Source organism: Brettanomyces nanus, chromosome 1 (genome assembly GCF_011074865.1).
Source record: "Brettanomyces nanus chromosome 1, complete sequence".
Lineage (NCBI taxonomy): Eukaryota > Fungi > Ascomycota > Pichiomycetes > Pichiales > Pichiaceae > Brettanomyces > Brettanomyces nanus.
This window is the reverse complement of record NC_052374.1, coordinates 832998-858987: the sequence shown is the minus strand read 5'-3', so window position 1 is coordinate 858987 and position 25990 is coordinate 832998. Positions and strand designations below refer to the sequence as shown.

The window sequence follows — 25990 nt, the reverse complement described above, 5'->3', positions numbered from 1 at the left end:
TGTCACGTGAATGTGAAAGCTCCCCCGAAGTTAAATTGAATAATCATATTACGAGTTAAATGTATACAAACTTACAACCTATGACAACTCAAACGGAGTGTAGTCACAGTCATCTTCCGAATACATATCCATGCATTCAACGATTCTTAGTTCGCATTCCTTCATTGAACGGGAGTCCCCCATCTTAGCCTTGACCTCCTTACCCAAGTCTTTTAAGCATAATTCTCTAGTGACATAAAGAACTTTGGACATGATGGTCAAAACTTGATTGGTGGAAATTATAACGTCTCGAGTCTTGTAAAGTCTGTCCAATAAAAGGGCCGAAAAGAGATCACCTACCCCGGTAAAATAGGAATCATATTTGTCTATTTCGAAGAAGACTATCTTACCAGATTCAGCAGATGATATACAACTGTACATCTTTCCCTTTTTCGCTGATCCGAGTCCCAAATCTTCAGCTGTTAGCGTTAAAGAAGAGATTACCAAGTATTTCACATTGTACTCCTTGTGGACCAAGTTGACAGCTACTTTGAGAGATTCAAGACTAGTAATCTTAACATCTAGCAACAACTCCAACTCGAATTGATTCGGGGTAATGATATCCACCAGTCTACAGCAGAGAATGTCTCTATAAATGGGAATGGCATCCTCGCTGACATAAAGTTGACCCTCATCACCCATAACGGGATCCAAAAGCCACAAGGTTTCAGGATATGAACTCTTTATGGAGATACACTTTTGGCCCACGCACATCAATGCAGATGAGCCATGAATGTAACCGGTAAGAATGGCCTCATAGTGCGTATGTATCCCTTCAAGTCCTTCAAAGAGTTGTTCTATCTCTTCACCTGTACAACTATGCCCTTTCCAACTACCATATCCAGTATGATTGGAAAAATTCACTGAGTTAAGCACATCCACATCCCAATTGAGAGTTTGAAGTGGGAAAGTCGCAGCCTTGTTTCCGACGTATCCATGAACTACGTGAGATTGAATCGAAAGAACTCGATCTGCTTGCTTTGGTATAGTAAGAGGAGTCTTAGATCTGGTCATCATGTATCGTGCTGCTGCTTAAAAGCAAGTACAATAAAGAAAAGATGAATTTATTGAAAAGTTTATCAGATAAATAGAATCTGCTCGATACCGATTTGAGGATTCAACGTCTAATCTGAAAACTCTAACGGGGAGTCATTCTTTGTCGAACTTGCCAAATTTGTCAAACTTGAAGGAAAACTTGTCAAATGTGAAATCAGATCGTCAAATAGAATAAAAAATTAGATAGTCGAAAAACAAAGGTATCACTATTAAGTGTAAGGATGTAAAGGTATGGACACCACTATTAAGAATAAGGTATAGTGTAAAAGGCGGACTAACAGCAGGAAAAGACGGGATTTTTGCTTTGTACGGGATTGAGTTGCTCAATAATAACTGATTTTGTAGCCAGCTGGTTGAGACTAAGTTGAGACAAGCTGTAATCGTTGAACGAGATGTTGGAAGTACTAGAATTTTGTTCACCAATGATGGATTGGTGTAGACAAGTCTGAGCGCAAGAAAGCTGTAATTCAGAGTCATTTAGATATAAGATGGGCGAGCACGCAAGACTTGAAGACGGGATTTCGATTTTCTGATCAACTACCAACATTCTCGTCTTCCTTATCAAATTCGAAGGTCCTTCGTTGGCTTTCTTTAAAGTTTCAACTACGTTCCATGCCTGACCCTTGAGCACTTCCAGTTGCTTTTGAAAAAAGCTTTGAGTAAATGTCAAATCTTGCTGAAATAGTAGTTCAAGTAGGTATATGGTTTCTTCCCACCATTTGGGAGAAGTTAGAATTGCTAGGAAGTGACGACGTGTTGCTTCGGAAAACGGTCTTCCTATCAAATTCAACGGTAAAAATATCCAGCCGTAAGGAAACGATCTCCATTCATTTGGATGCTTCCAAGGAAATGATAATCCATTATCTATAGCCCCCAAACTTACTCCTGGATTTTCCGGATCTGAGAGATCCAATTTTATCATCCAGTTATCAAGGCCACGATCTGTATTTCGAATAATAAAGTCCAATATAACCAACTTTTCAATTTCTTGTATGAGTTTATAAACAAGATTGGCATTTCTCCAAATTGGACTATTTGGAAAAGGATAAGTCTTGAAGAATTGATCTGCTCCCATATACCCATTTAGAAAAAGCTGGAAAGAACCAACTTTGCTTCCACAATGTTTAAAATATGTAGGACAGTAAAACGCTGTCGATGATAGTGAAACAATATTTGTGTAAGGAACAATGTATATCTGTAACCTTTTATCCATTAAGCTGGCTGCGCTTTCCGAAATATAACCAGTATTCGCAATGAGGCACGACCGACCAAAGAAGCAAGGAAATAATTTCCTATGAATCCACTTAAGTAGCTTCGGTGACAATGGGCCATATGGCTCTTCGTCCTTAGGTTTAAATACTGCGATGATGTTTCCTTGACAATCATTTATAAAGTATGAACCGGAGGATCCTGCAGATATCAGTTTTGGACGAGAAATTTCTGTATCAAGAGTAATTGCCGTCTTAGCTTTTTTGACTATTAAATCAAACTCTTTTCTCTTGGACTCTAATTGTTCTGTAGAATCCTCCATCAAGAGATTAATTCCCGGAGGAGCTGAAAATACAGAATATTGGATTTCCGTGGGACAGGGAGTTGTCTTTGTATTATTGGATAAAAATATGAGTGGAATTTCCAGTATTCGTTTTGTCCATTGTTTCAATATTTGGTGAAGGCTGAAAGACAAACTTCTTTGACTTCTCGAATCATAAGTATCGGTCCGAGTAGAAGGAATCGTAGAAGATGGTAATAGAGTTGTTATTTCGTTCACTACAGGTTCATTTGCTGCCGAATGCAGAGTAATATACCAAGAATCGGAACGTGGTGGTTGAGTTGTGATATTCATAAGAAAGAAAAGCCTTCATCAAAGAAATAATTATAATCCTTAGCGCTATTACCGTTTTAGGCTTTGAGTGTAGTTCCTCAGCGGTTGTATTTCCCCTAATAAAACAATTTCGAGGACTCGAAGAATTTACTGTAACTTCATGAATATGTAGAACAGCTTTAAACGAAGAATATGCCTACACTTTCTTTATGATTATTAGATGCGTCTTTATGTTACATTTATTTGCATCTTTATCGAATCGGTAATACAGTTGACCCTCGCTCTGCTTGATGTGCACTGCCTGATCCAACAGCTATCCGGAGAAAAAATATGTTGAGATCTGAAGTACCAAACTTAGCACTAAAGATCAAGCCATTGACAATGTCTTGTTTTCATTTTTGCATTGACCTTTTGATGCGGCAAGTAGCTTCTTCTACTATACAACTTTTATTTCAATCGGATCTTTAGTTATGATCACACTAGAAGGGCTCCCCGACTCTATCCTTGAACTTGTGATAGATCTATTACCTCAACAGGCCAAATTCAATCTATGTCTTGTCAACTATAAGTTTTACCAAGTGGTCCAGCCAGAGCTCTACGAAAATCTAATATTTACTATCAGTTCGATTATTCCCTCTAAGTCGGATTTTCGCAGCTCTTTGGCCACTATAATCGGCGGATCCAGCAATCCTTTGGTAAGCACCGAATCGCAGAGAAAGCTGTATAATGTCAGACAGGAAGTGTTGCTTCAATCATTATCCATCAACGAGCAGTTAGCCAAATTCATCAAAAGGGTAATTGTTTATACAGGAAAGGAAGAAGGAGTTTTTTCTTCAAATTCTATCAATGATAAGAATGACGACGATAATGCAGCATTTCCTGCAGCCAATCTCAAGCTTCTTGATCTCATTAAGAAGCGATCCGTCAACTTGGTTCAATTCACTGTCATTGGAGATACATCAAGGGGCATCGCCGGATTGACTAAGGAGCAGATTTTGTTATTACCTCGTTTGGAGAGGCTTGATATAACTGATTTAACGTACCTCGACTGCTTGACAGATAGTATCAAGACTTTAGTTATTCACAAATTGACGACAAATCGATTCGACCTAAAGACCTCTAAACCAGATATCATCAATCAAATTGGTCGTTTGGACTCACTTATTATCAACGATGAAGATGCTCAGGTGAGATTTTTGCAATACCTCATCGGAGATAATCCTAAGTTGACGTTCAAGTTTAAAGCACTCAGACTTCTTCATTACCATGGCTTCAGTGATTATAATGTTATCAGCACAAGATTAGCTCTTCAGTTGCTAAATTACGTGGATAGAGAAACCCTCAAAAGTTTAGAGTTGGTCATGGGATGTGATCACATAACCTGTGATTGCTTGAAAGAATTGGTTAATAATATTACGGTGAAAAAGGACTTTGATCTTACTAGAATGGCAATTCAGCAGTTCACTGTCCACAAAGATCATAACTATTCGGAGAAATTTGACTTCTATGTTAGTGATTTGCTTAGTAAGATGAAGCACAGAAGTTCGATCAGATATCTTTGCATTAGTTACGATACCCCTAACGATTTCAATATTGGTAATGGGATTAAGGGTAATGGCATCGAGGGTAACTGGTTGAAGCGAAAGAGACTATTTGCCGCAACACTACCTAAACTAACAGGACTAAAAACCTTGGTGCTACCACATTTTCTTGAGAATGCGGCAGGCTACGAGCAGATCATTTCGGACCTGCTATGGAACGGTTGTAAATGTTCTCACTGCAAAGATTATCTATCTTTATTTGACTACTATATCATGCATCACCAATATTACAACAGTCTTGATGGTTACATGACAGATATGATATCCCCGATACTATTTGGAAGTGCCGGTAGAGTGATGGCCTCACGGGTGATTGAAGATTTCAATTTGAATGCATTGAAATATCCTCCTCTTGATACATACTGGAATTTCCACAAAGGTAATGGTATTTCACATTTCAAATCTCAGGATAAAAATGATTGCAAATTTAATGAGAGCTGTTTCAAACCGTTAACCAAATGTATCTCGCACTTTTTCTTGGAGTACGTTGAGAGCTATGGAAGCAGTTTACCATCTCTCAATTTGGTGGTGATGAACGGTGAATATTTTGATAGAGTTGAAGGTAAATCAAGTGAATGGATTTGTGAGTATGCTTAGATTCTTAATTACAATAAATGAATGAATTTATGAAATCATAAAAATGAAAATGAAAACGAAAATGAAAATGAAAATGAAAATGAAAATGAAAAATGTAATCTAAAAAAAGCTACTCCTCGTTACGGAGTTAACGACGAATCGAGAGATTGAAGACAAGGAATATCAAGAGACATGGCCAAGGACGAACGGAACAAGGAGATCGGCTCTCGGAACGGTAATGTATCATGCTGTTTTTAATCATCGTTGCTGTATTAATGCCGTGCATTGGGTATTGTATATCAGGCAAAATCTGAGATCTACAGCATATTTTCTAGTGCCTTTGGAAAAAAATAATGCCCCTCTTTCATTTGAATTTTTCAATTTGATAGCCTCTTTTCCCCTAAGGGTTCTGTTCCTCAGTGTCGTAGTGACACTTGATGATAGCTGCAAAATATTCATACGCGTAAAAATAGAAAAAAAGAAAACACCCCCTCACCGCAATAGGAAAGATTGTAGCTTATTGTTTTTTGACAGCCAATCGAAGAATACGGAAGCAATCAATCATCGGCACTCACACAGCATTCAATACCCCAAAAAGGGAATACAGAGGATGAAATCGATCAACTATTTTGATTCTCCGCTCTCGACATCTTGGGCTTGAGAGACCTTACAATTAAATAAGAGGAGTAAAAGATCAATGGGAATACGTTATGGAGAATTTATATGAAGACCATGCAGAGAGAGTGTAGAATAGATGCTCCCCTCAAACACTGATTCTTGCTTTTTATATAATGTCTCTCCGCTCCTATATTTTCCGACCTTTCTCCGTGTTTACGAGCAAACCTTCTGTTCTGAAACTTTTATTTATGCTGGAGACAAGATATTCGTATTTTTTCAGGTTCCGTTTCCCCACAGTCTGCCCAGTGACAGTTCCAATTGAGTCCTATTGTTATAGCTTCCATTTTTCATAGTTTAGTCTCTAAAAAAGAAATACACTGCATATTTTTCTTTTTCTTTCAAGTTGACGCCAATGTAATGGGGAATAGGTTATAGCCCGAGTAGAGTGTTCAAAGGCAAGCGGGGTTGTTTTTGTGTACTTGGATTGCATCCAATTTCTATTCTTGAAAAGCTATAACTATGTATAAACTTCCACCAGAATAGATCTAAGAGTAGGAAAAATTCGGTTGCAAAACATATAATCTATCATATTATTTTTTTTGGTTGTTTCAAAGATTATAATGTCCGCAATTTCCGATCAAGAGAGTTTCGATTCAAGAAAGTCTTTAGCAAACGATCAGCATACACCAACGAGAACTCCTAGTGCAAATGTGTCTCCAAAAGCATGCTGGAAATACTTGAGAACGAGATTATCCACTCTTCTTGCCATTCCTGCTAAAGCTAAGAATAAGAAAAACAAAACTTTGAATCCTTATGAAGCAATTAAAGCAATGAATAGACACCAGTGGAATCTATTTTCCCATGGGTTCCTAGCGTGGACGGTGGATTCTATGGATTTCTTCTGTGTTTCCGTCTGTGTCAGTGACATTGCCAAGGATTTGAATACAGGAGTTCAGAATATCACTTGGGGAATCACATTGGTGTTAATGTTGAGATCAATCGGGGCAGTTATATTTGGATATTGTGGTGATCGTTGGGGAAGAAAGTGGCCTCTCTGTGTGTGCTATTTTTTATTTGTGGTCTTAGAAATTGGAACAGGATTCGTGACTAACTTGTCCCAATTTTTGGCCATTCGTTCTTTGTTTGGTATTGCCATGGGTGGCTGCTATGGTCTAGCGGCCGCTACAGCATTGGAAGATGCTCCTCAAGTGTCACGTGGTTTCCTCAGTGGCATCTTCCTTCCCGGTTACTCTCTTGGATATGTTCTTGCTACAGCTTTCTTCCGAGCATTTGAGACAACCAGTTTCACTTGGAAAGCTCTCTTTTGGTTTTCTGCTGGTCCACCTTTCCTTTTACTACTCTGGAGATTAACTTTTGGGGAGCTTGATTATTTCAAGGAAATGCAGGAGGCTAAAAGATCGCACAATTTAAGGGTCAAACAGGTCAAAGAAAGCAGAGAATTAGGAGAGCAAACCGCCAATGATGATGAGGGTCTTACTGAAATCACCTTTTCTTCAGAATTAAAAGAGACTTTTAGAACTGAATGGCCTCTCATGATCTATTTAGTGCTTATGCTTTCAGGTACAAACTTTATGTCCCATGGATCACAGGATCTATTCCCAACTATGTTGAAGAAACAAGCAATGTTGAGCAGAAATGCTCTTACTATCACAAACGTGGTTGTTAATTTGGGGGGTTGTGTGGGTGGTCTTTTCTGGGGTCAAATATCTGAGTTCTTAGGTCGTAGAATGACCGTTCTGTGTTGTGCCATTTGGGGAGGTGCCTTCTTGTATCCAACATTCTTCAAACATACAGAACAATACATTATTCCTTGCGGTTTTCTCTTACAATTCGCTGTTATGGGCGCCTGGGGTGTTATTCCCGTTCATTTAACAGAGCTCACGTCAAGAAGTGCCTTAAGAACCATGATCTCTGGTACTGCATATCAGCTTGGTAATTTGGCTTCTTCTGCATCTTCTACCATCGAGGCAAAAATAGGTGCACAATTTCCACTACCAAGTCTTGGTCCTGACGCCTACGATTACGGTAAGGTAATGTGCATATTCATGGGATGTGTCTTTGGATACTTGTTGATAATTATGTTCTTTGGTCCGGAGAGGTTCCATACATCCATTAAAACGGAATTCATGTTGGAAGAGGAGGACGTAGACAGCGGCTATGAAATTGACAGAATTCTCTCTCCAGTTCCAAGACCCCAGTTCGATGAGAAGATATGGGTCACACATACTGAGAGAAAGTAGCCACACAGTGTATAGTTAAATGGATCCTCAATGGGTTAATCGAGTAAAACGAAATTAAATAAAAGCGCGCGAAAAAAAAAAATTGAATTTCGCGAATGGGGAAATGATCTGAATCATCTACTGATTTTAGGTAAACATAACGAACGTGTCAAAGCCATTATACAGCTCTCTTTGATACGTCATTTAATGATTCAATCTGAGATGACTAGCGAGGAGTCGGAATCTCTCAATACCTCTGAAAATCATTTGAAGGTTTGCGCGATTGATCCTGATCAGCTTATACGCTACATTCGTCCTGTCATCAGTTCATTACTGAACGTTTCCATTGAAAAACTTACTCTCTCAACCAATTCTACACTAATATCCGAATTTATCAGTAGCCCAAATGAACGTTCGCTTTATATGGTAAGATCCGCAAATGACTTTGCCATTCTTGAGGAACTTACCGTCAGTCCAGCCACATATTCTTCAATTGTTATCATAGCAAAATCTCAAGGGACCATTGTCCAGGAAAGGCCCATTGAAGACCAATTACTCATTAGTGAACTACCTCTAGAGGGTTCGGCCTACTCTGAGAACTTGAATAAGCTTCGCTGCATAATGTCATCTGTCGTTTCGACCTACTTCGATGTCATTACGAGTGCCCATCTCAATGATCAACTGTATGGCACTTCAACACCAATCAGTGTAGCTAAGAAGAAGATAAGTGAGCTTATATCATCTCTTGAACATTTACAGCAGGTGGTTCAAACACCCAATTTGCTCCTTACCGCTGACCCTATTGTTAAAACCCTCGTTGCTGAGAATGATGATATTGATGTCATTGCGAATGCTCATCCTCAACTTCTTGCGGATTCCTCCTTTCTTAATCGACTACAATCCATAGCAGGCGACTGGGTTAAGCAAATACAGAATCTTGTGTCTTTGTCTTATGACTTGACTCATGGAACTGCCTCTGAAGAGGTTAAATTTTGGGAGTCCAAAGAGCTTGCATTGCGTTCGGTAGAAAATGAGTTGCAGGACCCTGTTGTTCTTCTAACGCTGCGACTACTAAAGGATACAAAACGATTTCATGGTGGCTCCAGGTTACTTTCGGATTCTGGTATAAGAAACTCTCTTACTACAACTTCAAAGTATAACCAGTTGCTAAGAGATCTTCCTATAGGAGAACTCACGTCATCACGTGACCTTGTCAAAATCAAGGAGGCGATTATAGCCATATTCAATCATATCAAAAAGCTTAAAGTGATACAGTATCCCATTGACCGTGCGGTCCTATTAGTCCAGGTAATCACTATTGAAGCCAATGATCGCATACTCGAAATTTTAAAACAGATGAAACTCATGGACACCTCCTACAATGAGTTTACGCAGATTAATTTACAAGCCTGTGGAGTCTTGGAAGTTATCAAAGAGTGTATTAAGAAGTTTACTGTTCTGGCCAGGGAATTACTTAGAAAAAGATCTGAAAGGTTCATGGTAGTTAAAGTCGAAAACTCTGATTGTTTACGGGAAAGATTAGACAAAATTAAAGGAATTCGGGATGAATATGAAGAGATTTCAATTTCAATTCATCAACTTTCTAAGTCAATGAAAATAGACGTGGGAACATTACTCTCAGGTGTATATGATGTTCTCATTAATGATGACCTTTTAGATATTACACGTGCTGGAAAAAGGCGATTTGCTTCCATTGTAGGAGTGTACACAGAAATGATTGAAGCTGTTGAGTACAAAATTGCAGATAAACTACGGGATGCTCTCAAACTCTCTTTCTCAAACACCAACGAGATGTTTACCATTTTCCGGGATTTTGATTTTCTCTTGAAAAGACCTAGTATCAGGAATTCTGTTCAAGATTACCAAGATCAGCTTGTGAACCATTTGCAGGCTGATTTACAATCATTGGAGTCTCAATTTGATCTGCGGCAACAGAGTTGGCGGATACTACAACTGCGAAACCTTCCTCCGTTTACTGCCAACCTTGTTTGGATTCAGCAGATCCAAGTTGGTATTCAAGAGTTAATAGAAAAATTAGAGGTGGCTTTAACTAAAGACTGGATTCTGTATCCTGAAGGAAAGAAAATAGGCGCTCAGCTTGATCTTATCAGCGGAAAATTGAATATTCAAGGTATTTTCAATGACTGGGCACATAGGGCCATTGATCATCTACGATCTCCCATCATGAATGAGCGTATATTGATTGTTCAGAAAATGGATAAATGGTTAAGAATCGAAGTGAATTTTGACAATCAATCTGTCAATCTCTCAGATGAGGTGGATAGTTTAGAGACTCTTGGATTCTCTGTCCCACGAAGCGTTCACTCTTATGCTCAACAACTTGTTTTTATTTACCCTTATACAATCAACTTACTACAGTCTGTGGCTGGGTATGAGAACATGATGGAACAGGTAGATAGTCTTGGAGAATTAACTGTTCTTATGAAGCCTCTTCTTGAGCCAGCTCTATCCTCGGTCAAAATTCTTTTGAAAGAATGTTGGAGCAACATATACAAAGCTCATGATTTGATATCGTCGAATATTACGGACGTCGATGAAGTACGGACATTGAAAACTGTCGAGGCTTTGGGTCCAGAAATTGTCTCGATCACCAGAAAGTTTGAGTTGTTGCAAAATATTAGACCTTCTTTTGTCAACACTCTTCAGAAATTCAATAGTGTGGACTATGACAAGCAATGCATCGCATCCCTAATTATTTCCGTGCAAAAATTAGTTGATACATTGGTTGCAAATGGCTTTCAGAATATTGAAGAGCTGGTTCATATGCTTAACGAAACCATGACCTGCATGCTTATCGAGAGGTGTGAAAGAAGATTGGATAATCTTTCCAGGGAGTTTTCTTTAGATAGCCATATCCATAGTATCGTTCCATGTGTCAAGCACTCGATTCTGTTTCATGATTTGAGCATTATTGTTCATCCCCAATTGGAATTCTCGAAAAGTCGTTGGATCCGGTTGTTAAATCAGAATATGGAAGTCATTACCTCTCAAAAACTTCTTACTGGTAAACACTATGATGTTAATGTGGTTGCGTCCACCAGATCTTTGGACAATTTGTTGGACATTACCAGTCGTTTGTCAGCAAAGTATAATGACATTGCCGTGAAGATAGGTCAGCTTTTCGAAGTGGCTTCTCGCTACACTCTTCAGTGGATAGAGCTTCAATATCTTTGGGAACTGAACTTTGATGATATTGAGGCAACAATTGGTTCTGAGTTGACTTCTTGGCTTGATGCATTCAAAGACCTTACCACATCTAGAAATCTTGTTGATACAGTTGATAGTAAACATCTCTTAGGTCCGTTAGTTATTGACTATTCTTTAGTGCAGCCTAGAGTAAATGCTCAATATGATGTCTGGCAAAGAAAAATGGCCCAGAAGTTAGCCACAGTTTTGGGCAAAAGGATGTCCATAACAAATGAGCTAATAACTAAGCTGAGACAGAAACTTGAATCGGTATCAGTGAACTTCACTTCGGGTTCATCCACTGTTTGTCTTTGTTCCCTCATATACACAACTAGGCGATCATTAGACAACATTGAGGTTGCCCTGGGCACCTATAAGGCAGGGAATGATGTCCTTTTACAGGTGAGATTTAAGTTTCCGAGGGATTGGGTTTACTTTAAACAGGTATCTGACAATTGCTCATCGTTTTTGGAGTTGATTGATGATCGGTTTGGACGCGTTAACTCCAATAAGTCAATTGTTTGCTCCAGAGTGCAGGAAAAGGCCTCTGAGTTGTCTGGCACAGTAATTCAAGCCAGGAAGGCTTGGCTCGGCATCATCAACAAGTTGAATATCGATGTGGCTACCAGTGAGATCGACAAATTTGAAAGAATGTTCGACGAGTTGAAACATCAACGTGAGATGATTTTTAACTCCACAAAGCTCTTAGGTCTGGACGTAATTATCGATTGTGACATAGGTGACGTTGACTGTCAAGTCAAAAAGTATAAGGAGATATGGAGTTGTATTTATGCCCTTGTCGGTAAGATTAGTGTTATCAAGAGCACTTCATGGGAGGATTTCTCACCTCGTACTTTAAGGCTGGCATTGGAGGATATGCTTGCTTTTTCGAGAGAGACACCCATCAGGATTCGTGGTTACTCAGCGTTTTCTGATATCCAATCTGAAATCAGAGGAATGATTCATGTGGTTCCCATCTTAGCCTCTTTGAAAGTTGATGCAATGACATTTGATCATTGGAATCGGATTTTTGAGAATCTTAAGATAATGCACGTTCCCGAAAAGCTAACTCTTGGCGATGTATTGGATCTCAATCCAGCTAAGCACATAAAGTTTTTGAGGACAGTCGTTCAGGAAGCCCAATCCGAGAAGTTGTTGGCTGACTCTTTAAAGGAAATCGAAGAGTCTTGGTCTTCAATTACCTTCGAGCTTCAACCCTTTGGCAACGATTACCTGATTGTTAAAAGTTGGGGTAGTTTGTTTGATAAGGTAGAAGCCGATCTCAATTCTTTGGTAAGCATGAAATCTTCACCTCTCGTTGGCAACTACCGAGAAACAATCACCATACTGGAAAATAAGATTGGTAAGCTCCATGATATTCTAGATATTTGGGTTGTTCTCCAGAAGGACTGGATATATTTGTTTGGAATATTTCAGAAGAATGAGGATATCAGAAGGCTACTTACCATTGAATCCACTCGGTTCGATACTGTTACTTCTGAACTTTACCTTATCTTAAGATCTGCATATAGGGTGAAGTCTGTTTTGGATGTAATTACAGTTCCTGGTATAGCTCACACATTTGAAAAAACTCTTCAGGTCTTTTCGAAAACTAAGAAGTCGCTATCTGGATACCTAGAGAAGCAGCGGGAGTTATTCCCAAGATTCTATTTTGTGGGAAACGATAATCTTCTTGAAGTTGTGGGAAATGCCTCGAATGTGGGTGTCGCTTCTAGGCATATTAATAAAATGTTTCCTGGTATCTCTTCTTTAGAGTATGACTCAGATCGATCGATGATTATTGGTATTGTCTCCCCTGAGTACGAGCATGTTTTACTTCATGCTTCGATTACAATTACACATCCATGTTCAGCTTCAGACTGGCTCTCTTCCCTTGAAATCGCTATTAAGAAAACTATATTTCATTTATTAGTTCCTTCCTTAAAGAAATTAAATACCCTATGGGAAGACACTAAAGAGACCCTGTTTTTGTCTTGGTTGAAGAATCTGCCCAACCAGATACTTCTTGTCTCCTTGCAAGTTTTGTGGACATCTCTAACAGAAGCGGCAATCGCGAATGGAAATGGCTTGAAGTCTTTGGCAGTTAAGTACGACGAGCTCCTTATCTTGCTTGCGAAACTTGTGTTTGAAAAATTGACGGCGCTTGAACAACTCAAGTTAGAGAATGTTACTGTTGAAGCGCTTCATCAGAGACAAGCTCTTGAGGAACTTCTGTCAGCTAAAGATGTTTCCTTGTTAAGTTTCTCGTGGATATCCCAACAGAGGTACTACTTTGATAGCGAACATAGAGATTTTCTTGAAAGCTTGGTTGTTAAACAGGGAAATGCCTCGTTTTTCTACGGATTTGAATACCTAGGATGTCCTCGAAAGTTGATTTATACACCTCTTGTGAACAATTCCTTTTGTGCTATGACAGAAGCATTAAATCAGAACTTCGGTGCTTCTCTTTCTGGTCCTGCAGGTACAGGAAAGACAGAATCGGTCAAGGCCTTGGGTCAAAACTTGGGTCTAATGGTTTTGGTATTCTGCTGTGACGAGACATTTGATTTTTATGCAGTTACTCGAATTTTGGTCGGGGTCTGTAGAACCGGTTCGTGGGGTTGTTTTGATGAATTTAACCGACTCACTGAGGAAATGCTTTCCGCTATGTCCACACAGATTGAGAAGATTGAAGGTTTTCTAGGTTCCGATGGCTCCGAAGAGATCGATTTACTTGGGAAGAAATTGAAAGTCAATAAAAAAGCGGGTATCTTTATTACAAGCAATCCAGCTTATGCCGGAAGGTCAAATTTACCTGATAATCTCAAGAGTAAATACCGTTCTTTTGCGGTTGTTAGGCCAGATACTTTGGTTATTGCCGAAGCCATTCTCATTTCTCAGGGCTTCGTTCATGCTAAATATCTTGCACCTAGAGCTGTCTCTGTTTTTGCCGATTTGGAATCTAAATCTTCCAAACAATCACATTACGATTTTGGTTTGCGTGCATTAAAGGCTACGCTATTGAATTGTGGTAAAATCAAACGGTTGCATAAAGGTAAAGACGGAATCAATCATGGCCAGACTTTCGAGTCTCAGATTATTGTTAAGGGAATGCATAACATCGTTCTCCCGAGGTTGATACCGCAGGACGAACCTGTTTTCTTTGATTCCATCGAAGTATTTGACATCGAGTACAATGCATTTGATGCCAACGAAGAGCTAATCAAAGATATCGGCCTGGCAGCTGAGAGGATGTCTATCCAAACTGATGATAAATGGTTATCAAAATGTCTTCAACTTTATGAGATTTGGAAAGCACATCAAGGATTTATCATGGTAGGAAAGCCGGGCTCTGGTAAGACTATAATGCTTAAATGTCTCATGCAGGCATTGAAAGAGTCAACTGGCTCCGAAAATCTCTGGTATACTATCGATCCAAAAGCTCTTACTAAAGAAGAGCTTTACGGCTCTTTAGACTATGCAACTAATGATTGGACGGACGGGGTTTTAACATCGATTATCCGAAGTGTGAATGAAAATGTAAGGGGTGAAAGCACTAAGAATGTTTGGATAATTCTTGATGGTGACATTGATCCCGTATGGGTAGAGAATTTAAATAGTGTCTTGGATGATAACAAAATACTCACTCTTCCTAATGGAGAGAGACTTATTGTTCCCGATAATTTGCGCTTGGTGTTTGAAGTGGAGAGATTGGATTATGCCACTCCGGCTACAATTAGTAGGTGCGGTGTTGTTTGGTTTGCTGATTCTATGTTTGATCTAGCTGGTAACTATGCCGTTCTTGTTCATGAATTTCAACATAGTTTTATTGACAACGAAGAGGCATATAACTCAAAGCTAATTCAAGCTGGGTTGTCGGTTGCGGAGCTCAAAACCAATTTCGCCAAGAACATTTGTTCAGTGATCTCCTCTGAAATTCTTCAAAACATCTGGAACTTCTCTAAGTCCTATGAACACGTAATGGCTTCTGATTTGATGAGATGCCTGGAAACTTTCATGGTCTTATTATCACGCAAGTTCCATCTCTTTCTTGACTTCTTAGTCGAGAACATCTCACTATCTAATGAAGATTATAGTGAAGTGTTCTTAAAAATGGCTGTGGTTTCTTTGGCTTGGGCATTCGCCGGAGACATTGGTTTGAATGACAGAAAACAGTTTTGCAATCAACTAATATCTCTATATCCACTGATCCGACTCAAAGACTCCTTAAATGGCTCATTGGTATACACCGATGTCTCTTTTGAAACCTCCGGATGGATTGATTTCCAGTCTCGTGTGCCCATCATTTCTTTGGAGCCTCAAATGGTTATTCAGCCCGATACCGTGATCCCAACTTTGGACACCGTTAGAACAGAAGATCTGATTTTTTCTCTTCTCGAACAGCACAGAAATGTTGTCTTATCAGGTCCACCTGGAGCAGGTAAGACAATGCTTTTAATGTCTGCGTTGAGAAGATCCACCAAGTTCGATTTTACGGGAATAAACTTTTCCAAAGAGACTTCCCCAGGTATTGTTTTAAAGACTTTAGAGCAGCACTGCGTCTACAAGAGTGGTCCAAATGGTGTAGTGTTACAGCCTTCTAATCCTGATAAATGGATGGTAGTATTCTGCGATGAAATCAACTTGCCAAGTTCTGATAGGTTTGGCACCCAAAAGGTCATCGCATTTCTTAGACAGCTTATCGTTCGTCATGGCTTTTGGAGAAGCCGAAAAAACGATTGGGTTCATATATCACGTATTCAATTTGTTGGTGCCTGTAATCCACCCACAGATCCGGGTCGAAACAAGCTCAGTGATCGTTTTCTTCGTCACACCAGTGTTCTGATGGTGGATTACCCCGGGGAAGAGTCATTGAAGCAGATTTATACTACATTCAACAAAGCCCTTTTGAAGATGGTCCCTGATTTACAGGCTTATGCCGATGCCCTCACAACGGCTATGCTCGAAGTGTACGGCCGTTTCAGGATTAAGTTCGATAGGAAAGTTAGGGCTCATTACATATGTTCTCCAAGAGAGTTGACAAGATGGGTCAGGGGAATGTTTCACAGTATCCAAAACTCTACTTCGCTCACTGTTGATGGGCTTATTCGCCTGTGGGCATATGAGGCCCTTCGTCTATTTTCAGACAAGCTGGAATTTAAAGAAGACAGAAATTGGACTCTCAGCATGATTACGGACGTGGCATCCGAGTGCTTCCCTTATGCCGATCTTTCAATAGTTTTAAGACAGCCTATTATGTATTCTGATTGGTTATCATTTTCTTACCAATCGGTTAATATTGTTGAACTTTCCAAGTTTGTGGATGGAAGGCTTCGTGTCTTCTGCGAGGAAGAAGCTAATTGCAGCCTTGTTTTGCACGGTGATATGCTAGAGCATATTTTGAAAATTGATAGGGCACTGAAGAACTCACAGGGACATTTGATTTTGGTTGGTCCAAGTGGTAGTGGAAAAACGACACTTACCAGGTTTGTTTCATGGATGAATGGATTCAAAGTATTTTCTCTGAGTGTTTCTAGGAATTATTCTTTGGAGGATTTTGATAAGACTCTCAAAGAGTTAATGATAAGAACCGGTAGTAAGGGAGAAAAGTTATGTTTCATTATTGATGAATCTACTATTCTAGAGTCTGCATTCCTAGAACGTATGAATACTCTTCTCGCAAATGCTGAAATACCTGGTTTGTTTGAAGGTGATGAGTACAGTTCACTAATGGAAACTGTGTCTCGGGCATCGCAAGAGGCTGGTTTATACTTGAGTTCTGATGAGGAGTTATATCAATGGTTCACTCAGCAAGTGTCGGCCAACTTGCATGTTGTGTTTACGATGAGCAATCCATATCTTCCAAATGCTCCTCGGATTTTCTCTTCACCAGCACTTTTCAATCGATGTGTTTTGATTTGGATGGGAAACTGGAGCGCTGGGTCTTTACTAACTGTTGCTAGTGGCTTTCTGGAGAAATTGCCTCTTGATAAATCAGATTATGAGCCTCCAAAGAACAGCACTTTTAAGTCATATCGTAATGCTGTCGTCAATGCGCTTATTGATGCTTATACGAGCATGAATCTTCATCGAAATAATAGTCAACTTTCCATTCAAGCTTCTCCTCTCAAGTTCATATCGTTGATGAAGAATTTCTCTAAGATATTCATCCAGAAAGAGGGTGAATTAATGCAATATCATAGGCATATACAGATTGGTTTGGATAGACTCAAAGAAACATTGCTTAGCGTAAAGGATCTCAATAGAAGTCTGCAAGCTAAGAAGGAAGAGCTTGATCAAAAGGATCAAGAAGCACAGCAAATGTTAGACAAGATGCTTACCGAGCAGAATGAAGCCGAAAGGAAGGAGGAAGCGTCTATGGAAATCCGTGCTCTACTAGAGTCTCAAGATAAGAAGATCAAGGAAAGAAGAGAAACTGTATATCTTGAACTTTCCGAGGTTGAACCATTGATTGAAGAAGCTTCAAGAGGTGTCAAGAATATCAAAAAGCAGCATCTTACTGAAATGAGGTCCATGAATAATCCTCCAGAAGCTATCAAGCTCACATTAGAAAGCGTTTGCGTCTTTCTTGGATTTGATGTTAGGACGTGGAGGGACGTCCAAAATGTCATTAGAAAGGATGACTTCATTGCTAGAATCGTCGAGTACGACACCGAGAGGCAGTTTTCAAAAGAATTGGGTGGCTACATGAACAAACATTATATGTCCAATTCGATATACAACTACGAGTCTGTTAACAGAGCCAGTAAGGCCTGTGGACCATTACTATTATGGATTCAGGCTCAGCTTCGGTATGCTATGATCCTTGAGAAGGTGGAGCCATTAAGGAAAGAGATGAAGCATGTTGAGAAAAGCTCTTTAGAAACGAAAAACAAACTTATTGCAATTGATGGCATGGTAGCAGATTTACGCGAGAGTATTAAGGATTCGAAGCTTAAATATAGTCAATTGATTCGAGATACGGAGAATATCAAGACGCTGATGAGTAATGTGAAGCTTAAAGTTGCTCATAGCATCAGACTTTTGGAAAGTTTAAGCGACGAGAGAACCAGATGGCAGAGTAGTATTGTTGAGTTTGAGCAACAGCGCCAAGATTTGATTGGAAACGTGATATTGGTGGCTTGTTTCATGACGTTTGCTGGTCCCCACAACGAAAAGGTTCGTCAGAGTTTATGGACTACGTGGATGTCGAAATTGACTAAATTGAACATCAACTTTGATCAATATCTGTCCTTTACTCGTAGTATTGCGAATGTTGGTGAAGTGCTTAAATGGGAAAGAATGGGGCTTCCAAACGATGATTTATTTATGGAGAATGTGGCGGGTATTACTTCAGAGGTGTCCGATGGTTATGCTTTTATTATCGATCCTACTGGATTAATGATTGATTTTTTGGAGAAGTACACAGTGCCGAAGAAGTTGGTGATTACAAGCTTTTTAGATAAGGATTACTTGGGGCAGCTCAAAAATTGTGTTAGATTTGGCGGTTCAATACTCATTCTTGATGCTGAATACTATGATCCGGCCATAAACAGGGTCATATCTTACGACACGCAATTGACAGGAGGACGGGTTTTGGTCCGCATTGCCGGGGAGAGTGTGGATATGTCACCGGACTTTAAATTATATTTGCACACCAAGGATCCATCAATTCAAATCATAGCTTTCGTCGCAAGCAGAATGAATGTATTCAATTTCACTTTTACGGCAACTTCCCTGGTGAAGCATGGCATGAACATGACGTTGAAGAGCGAGAGGCCGGAGTTAAACAAAAAAAGATTGGACTCGATCATGGCGAACAGTGAGCTAAAGCAGAAACTCGAAGGATTGGAAACAGATCTATTAGAGTTGTTGAACAACGCCACTGAAAGCATTCTTGACGATGCAGAGTTGACAAAAAAGCTTGAATTAATCAAGAAGGAATCATCCACGATCAAGTTTAAGATAGCAGAGTCTAAGAATATCTTCAATGAGGTTTCGGAAATTACCGATTCATACCAGTCTTTGGCTCGCTTGTACACCTTTTTTTGCTTAATGGTGGCCGAGCTCTGGAAATTGAATTTGGTGTATCTTTTCTCAGATAACTATGTTACCTCCATATTACAAGAGGTATTAGCCATTCACAAAGGAAAAACAATTGATACGATCACCTTGCAGTTTGTGAAAAGAATATATTCGTGCTTGTCGATATCTCTACTACAGGTAGACAGACCATTATTAGGATTGCTGGTATACAATTTTTATCGAAATTGTTTGTATAACCCGAACCATGAAGAAAGAAGGTTTGTAACTGAGGGGGATGATGAACTTTGTGGTTTAGCTAATGACTACAGTCGACTAGTCAGAGATGATGCAACAGTCAGATTACCTGATGTTGGGGTACAAAGTTTCGAAGATGCCATAAATAAATCAAGTCTCTTTGTTTTGAGGGCTTTAGAAGGTTTTGCTTCTTTCAAGGTGATTAGCCATGGCAAGAGTGTTGGAAAGCAAGTGGTCACTTATTCCGTAGGATCCAATGATAGTCTTGAAGTGGCGACTAAACTCTTGAAAGAGGCATGCAAGAAAGATCAGTGGGTTGTCATTGAGAATGTTGATTTATCTAATGAGCTCTTGGATCTGATTCCTAAACTTTATGATTCGTTGAGAAAGCATAAGGATTTCAAATTGTTTTTGGCATGTTCTGTCAACGCCAAATTGACTAACATTCTTTGCAAAATGTCTAAGCAAGTAGTATTTGAGACGGCTCCGGGTGTCAGATTGATATTGGAAGACGGATTGTTGGCCAAAGATGGAGCATTGAGCATCCTACAAGATAGTCTTACTCCAGAATCCAAGAAGATATACTTTTTGTTGGCTTGGTTGTATAGTGTGTTAAAAGAACGCTTACGGTTTGTCCCGATAGGATTTGAAAAGAGCTACGAGTTCAACGAATACGATTTGGCATTCTCTAAGGTGTTTATTGACGAATCACTGGCTAACTGCGAAAAGATATTAGGAACTGCAGTCACCATAGATACTATACCGTTTGATTGGATAGCAAGATTTATTGGTCGCATTGTGTTTGGAGGCAAGATCGACAAGAACAGTGATCTTCAGTTTGTTACTTCTCTCGCCAACAAAGTTTTGTCGCTGGACTGTTTCGAAGGAAGATCGAACCTTCTTCTTACAAATAGCTATGATCTTAGATCACCAAACGATGACTTCAAAGGCTTTATTAGCAAATTACCAGAAGTTGAGCCAGTTGCATGGGTAGGATTGCCTGAAAACGCAGATTTAGTTCTCAAGCAGAAGCAATGTAAGAGGGTGTTCGATAAGGCTAAGATGTTGTTCGAAGAGGTTGTCGGTGTCATTTAGGATAAATCTTGTAACAAAGTAGAATACATTAATCCTTTGATTATGTAATCGATTGTATGGGGGGGTTTAGCAGATTGTGAATTTTCTACCAATTACATCTAGCCATCTACTATCTGGAGAGATAGATATCTGTTATCAATAGTATGTGGTTCGGTTGGGGATATTCAGGAGACAAAAGGGAATCTGGGAAAAATGACATTTCACTCGAAGTTCCGAAAGACCTTTCCGATTATCTAAAAGAAAATGAATCGAGCATCAGCGATAGAGAGTTTAAGAGCTTTCTTAAGCGGAGCCAAGAGGTGGAGGTGAGTAAGCCGATTCCTAAAGAGGAGCCTAAGAAGGAGGTAAATAATACGGCAAAAATAGAAAGGGAGAAGTTGCTTGAGGATGAAATGAGCAGCATACATCAAAGTCCGGTAAAGCCTACTTTTAAGAGCCGATACACTTCTACTGAGACGGAGATCTATAAAAGAGAGAATCCAACTAGGGAAGCTGTACTCACCAATTGTTCAGAGATTCAATACGCATTTATGAATTGTCTTCGGCAAAAGTCTACGATCGAAAGACTAACGTCTATGGCCAAGGGAAATGATGAATGTTCGATGCTAGCAGATTTCCTTAGTTCATGTATGAAGATGCAGAAAATGGCTCTAGTGATGTTTGACTACTCTAGCTTGGATAAAGTGGAAGAGTTCGAGACAGCTAAGAACAAAGTGGATAAGTGTTTCAATGATCATTTCAAGAATATGGACGATATACAGGATGATAAAAACTACATGGCGTATACTAAAGAGTTGAAAATAGAGAGGGAGGATTTTCATGGAAAGTTCGGCAAATAGACGGGCAGGCAGACAAACAAACTGTAAATAAGAATACAAATAAGGCTGCAAAAACGCAACTTGGTATTATTGTAGATGAATATAGAATGGAATGTAAGAAAAAAAACATACGATAGTCAAAGATATCAAAAAAATGTAATATAAAAATCAGATAGAGATAGTATGAAATCCCATATCCTTGGCAAGAGAGGCACCAAACGAAAGAAGAAAAAGTTGGAGGTATCAGGAAAAGTGGGTATCTTTGATGGGCGCAAGCTTTTTTTGTCTCCACATGCCGACTCCGGTCTAACAAAACAAAACAACACAACTCAACACAAAACAATGAAAAACAGTCAACGGAGAAAGAGTGCCATCTTCACAGGAAATCATGACGACTTCTCGTGCTGTGTAGAGACTCTTCTCATGGCAACCATGAAGTCCTCAATGGATCTTTGAGGAGGCTTGTCGTTCAATGGTTTGCCGTTCATCAGTCTGTCGAATTTTTCAGATTCAGACATCAAGTAATAAGCACCACCAAGAACGGAGAAGATACCGAAAGACCAGACGTAAACTCTGACCACGGTAACAATATCTGTCCAGTTCTGACACCACCAACCAAACAAACAGAAGCAAGTGGCAATAACATCGACTGCTAACACAGCACCGGCCAATTGCCACGATGGACATGAAGACCAGAATGGACCAACAGCACGAGTGATGAAAATAAGCCAGTTCTCAGTCAAAGAAATTTCCAAGAACATGACACCATCAATAGAACCGAAGTTCTGAATGATACCACCTTTTGGCAAGAACATAGTAGTCAAGGTAATCCAAGAGCCAAAGGCCAAGATAATACCCATGACGATGGACATACCCCACAATCTAGGTAAATCCCAGTTGACAGGTTTCATAGAGTATGGAGCATTATCATAAGCAATAGCAAGAGTAGCCACATCGGCGAAAATGGCAATGAAAACAACCAAGTTGATGTCCATCATTTCATCCAAAATGGCAACCCACAAACCGTAGAAAATTTCCAAGTGCAAAGACAAAGCAATACGGTAAACAACGTAGGCGTACATACGATGGAAAATCTGTCTCGAGGTCTTCAAGGCATCGATAATGGCAGACAAACCTGGGGCAAGGAAGACAATATCAGCAGCAGAACGGGCGGCATCGGAAGCTCCTTCGACGGCAATACCAGTGTCAGCTTTCTTCAAAGAAGGAGCATCATTAACACCATCACCAGTCATAGCAACCAAATAACCTCTCTCTTGCAAAATAGCAACAACGTTGTACTTATGTTGAGGGAACACTTCGGCAAAACCATCGGCGTTCTCAACGAAATCATACAACTCGGAACCAACCATGTCGCCGCCACCTTCTCCACCAAGACCCAATTTCTCAGCATCGTAGATGTTTGTACCAAGACCCAACTGTCTACAGGTTTCTTTAGCGATACCAACAGCATCACCAGTCAACATCTTAATTCTCAAACCCAATCTTTTGGCTTCGTTAACAGTCTTAGCAGTATCATCTCTTGGAGGGTCCATACATGGCATGATACCCAAAATTTCCCAATGGCCTTCACCTCTCTTTCTAGCAACACCAAGAGATCTAAAACCTCTAGAAGCAAATTCAGCGACCTTGTTCTCGTAAGCTTCCAAGACGTCCTCCGGAATTGGATGGTCCTCTTGAACAGTCTTCAAAACGAACAATGGGGCACCCTTAACACAAACAATCTGTTCGCCCTCTGGAGATTCGACAACAGCAGTAATCTTCTTGGAGACAGGATCAAATGGTTGGAATTCCAACACCTTGTACTCAGGCATGGCAGCCCGAGCTTTAGGGTAGCTGATTAAAGACTTAAGGAAGGCCTTATCAATAGCATCCAAACCCTTCTTCTTTCTAGAAGCAGCCAAACAAGCAGTAAGCATCAAGTCATCAGGCTCAACACCCTCGACTGTGTATGGTTCGTGCAATGAAAGTTTATTCTTGGTTAAAGTACCAGTTTTGTCTGAACACAAGATCTCAACGCCAGCAAGAGACTCAATGGCAGACAATTTTTGAACAATAGCTCTCTTTTTGGCCAAATAAGCAGCACCAACAGCCATAGTGGTGGTAACGACAGCAGGCAAACCAACGGGCACACCAACAATGGTGATAGCCAAAGTAAATCTAAGAATTCTAACAATATTGGAAGTCCTGTAGAAACAAGCGACCCAGATAAGCAACAAAGTGACAATAACTAAAATTAAAAGCATAGTACCAATACCATTCAACACCTCAGTGAAATGGCCTTGACCACCTGCAGCTTTGTTAACCAAAGAAGCGGCTCTACCAACGAACGTGTTATCACCAGTAGCGGTAACAATCATAAGAGCTTCACCACGCTTAACAGTGGACGAAGAGAATGTTGGGTCGCCACAACGTTTGTCGACAGCCAAAGATTCACCGGTAATGGCAGACTGATCGACCTGCAAGAAGCAGTTTTCAGAAACCAACTTACCATCGGCAGGAATAACAGTACCATCTTCAATCTTTAAAATATCACCAGGCATGACTAATCTAGCCTCAATGTCAACGAGCTCACCATTTCTGAGAGCAACAGCAGTATTGGCAAGAGTCTTCTTCAACTCCTCCACAATGGATCCAGCCTGGAATTCTTGAATGAAACCGACACCGGCATTAAGCAAAAGCAAAGCACAAATGACACCGAAATCAACCCAATCTTCTAGACCAAGAGCCAACAAAGCGGCAGCTTCCATGACAAATTGAATAGGACCGACGAAATAACCGCAAAACTTAACGAACAAATTCTGCTTCTCCTCGGACATTTCATTGTAGCCGAATTTCTTAATTCTCTGCTGAACTTCACTCTCAGTCAAACCGATAGCAGGATCGGTCTGTAAGAAATGTTCAGCAACTGGCTTGAAGGAGGCTTTATTCTCACCTTCTTCTTCCTCTTCGTCATCATCTTCATCTAAACCCTGGTTAGATTGTAACTCCATCACTAGCTGGTCAATGTCTTCGTCCTCATCTTCGCCTCCTTCTGGACTGTTCTTCTTTTCGGAACCGACACCTTTTTCGGCAGTAGCAGCAGCTTGCTGGGCCTTTTTTTCTTCGTCAGTAGAAGACATAATTGTAAACAAACAAGCTTAAAGCTAAATAGGGACTTGGAGTGTTAGCTGACAGAGCTGGGTTGACAAGCACAAGTCTACGAGCAAGCTAACGGACTAAGAGTTGGCACAGAAAGTATCCCTTGGAAATAGAAGAGAGAAAGAAAAGGAAAAGAAGAAGAGACAAACAGTGTATATAAGAAAAGAAAAAATGCAGACAGAGAAAATATAATGTAAACGGAAGGAACGGTAGACGCACTTCCTGAGACCCACTGGAGAGAAAACTACTAAGAGCAGATACGAAAGCAGTCAATTGTTACTGGGGGGGAGGCAGCAGAACAGGAAAACCAATAACACAAGCAGGCACCAGGCAAAGAAACGAGGGAAAAAAATCAGCAAAGATTTATCATGAAAAAGAAACATGAAAGTTAAGATGAGAAAAAAAGAAATTAATGATAAACAGGAAATTGAGATCGAGGTTGTTGCATGGTGCAATTAGATGTAGAGAATAAAGGCTGTATAGCATATAACGGAAGCCTTCGGATAGTTTCTGAAAACTAGTGTGAGACAACGGTTTCCAGTCTATACTAGCTGGATTGAAAACCGGTACGGATATAGCAATACTAGATAGTATTGACAATTTTGTTTGTTGTCCTGGACTCAGAGCAGAACGCAGAAATCCGGACCAAATCCGAAGTAAACGGAGTACCAAAAAAGCAATAGGCAAAAGAAAGAAAATAATAAAATTGTTTCTTTTTCTGTTCGGCTTTGTTTTCCTTTCGATTCTCTTTCTAGCTTGTTCTGTTTGTTTTCATCAATTGATAGATGATATGTTTCAGCATATTGCTTTTGCCATATTAAGTTTTAGCCACATAAATTACGTTTACACGTAGGAGAAAAAAAAAATCTAGTTAGTTCAGTCACCCGGTTGCGTGGATTTTATCTTTAAAAGATTGGAGAATTTTTCATATCAATAGTATGTCATAGCAAAAAAATGATTTGTGAATGAAATCTCTACCGAGATGCTTGAAAGCAGCTGGTAAATCTCTGTAACGTCTGGTAGTGGTGGCCTTGGTTCTATTTTTTTGGCAGCTCAATTACAAAAATTATAAATCTCCATGCTTATCTCTGTATGTTCTTTTTGGAGGTGGTCAATCGATATCTTCTTCGGTTATTGAGGCAACCGTTATTCCCTATGTTCTATTTAATCTTTTTACCAACCTGAAAGTGTCTTGTGAACTGGTTCCCAAGCTGGCTGAGCTGTTTCGGTCCGTATCGTAAGTGCTATACAGATCTTGTTAACTACTTTATTGTTCTCACTGCTTAACCGTCATTGGTCGCGGTAACTACAGATAAAGAGGAAATTTTGCTTTTTTTTCTTTTGCAGTATTTAACCTATTTCCTTTCGCACGCTCCCTTCCGTTTTGGGTCCCTGAGTAGCCGAACTGGAGAAACTTTTTTCCGATTACTGCCCCACGTAATACTCATTTTGTGCACC

General features: G+C 39.8%; 6 protein-coding genes across 6 annotated transcripts; 4 read left to right on the top strand and 2 right to left on the bottom strand.

Moving 5' to 3' along the window:
* Positions 1 to 78: 78 nt before the first annotated feature.
* Positions 79 to 1056, bottom strand: FOA43_000397 (uncharacterized protein; the record flags this gene model as incomplete). The annotated part of the gene is made up of 1 exon (XM_038920729.1): positions 79 to 1056. One exon carries the CDS (start codon positions 1054 to 1056, stop codon positions 79 to 81), a length of 978 nt encoding a protein of 325 aa, XP_038776657.1.
* A 2331-nt stretch (positions 1057 to 3387) lies between these two features.
* On the top strand, positions 3388 to 5115 carry FOA43_000396 (uncharacterized protein; the record flags this gene model as incomplete). Its single annotated transcript, XM_038920728.1, has 1 exon — positions 3388 to 5115. The coding sequence occupies one exon, from the start codon at positions 3388 to 3390 to the stop codon at positions 5113 to 5115; it is 1728 nt and encodes a 575-aa protein (XP_038776656.1).
* Positions 5116 to 6332: 1217 nt separating this feature from the next.
* FOA43_000395 (uncharacterized protein) lies at positions 6333 to 7973 on the top strand (the record flags this gene model as incomplete). The annotated part of the gene is made up of 1 exon (XM_038920727.1): positions 6333 to 7973. The coding sequence occupies one exon, from the start codon at positions 6333 to 6335 to the stop codon at positions 7971 to 7973; it is 1641 nt and encodes a 546-aa protein (XP_038776655.1).
* Positions 7974 to 8159: 186 nt separating this feature from the next.
* Positions 8160 to 20555, top strand: FOA43_000394 (uncharacterized protein; the record flags this gene model as incomplete). The annotated part of the gene is made up of 1 exon (XM_038920726.1): positions 8160 to 20555. The coding sequence occupies one exon, from the start codon at positions 8160 to 8162 to the stop codon at positions 20553 to 20555; it is 12396 nt and encodes a 4131-aa protein (XP_038776654.1).
* A 143-nt stretch (positions 20556 to 20698) lies between these two features.
* FOA43_000393 (uncharacterized protein) lies at positions 20699 to 21394 on the top strand (the record flags this gene model as incomplete). The annotated part of the gene is made up of 1 exon (XM_038920725.1): positions 20699 to 21394. The coding sequence occupies one exon, from the start codon at positions 20699 to 20701 to the stop codon at positions 21392 to 21394; it is 696 nt and encodes a 231-aa protein (XP_038776653.1).
* A 365-nt stretch (positions 21395 to 21759) lies between these two features.
* On the bottom strand, positions 21760 to 25980 carry PMA1_1 (plasma membrane H+-ATPase; the record flags this gene model as incomplete). Its single annotated transcript, XM_038920724.1, has 2 exons — positions 21760 to 24530; positions 25977 to 25980. The coding sequence occupies 2 exons, from the start codon at positions 25978 to 25980 to the stop codon at positions 21760 to 21762; spliced, it is 2775 nt and encodes a 924-aa protein (XP_038776652.1).
* Positions 25981 to 25990: the final 10 nt, after the last annotated feature.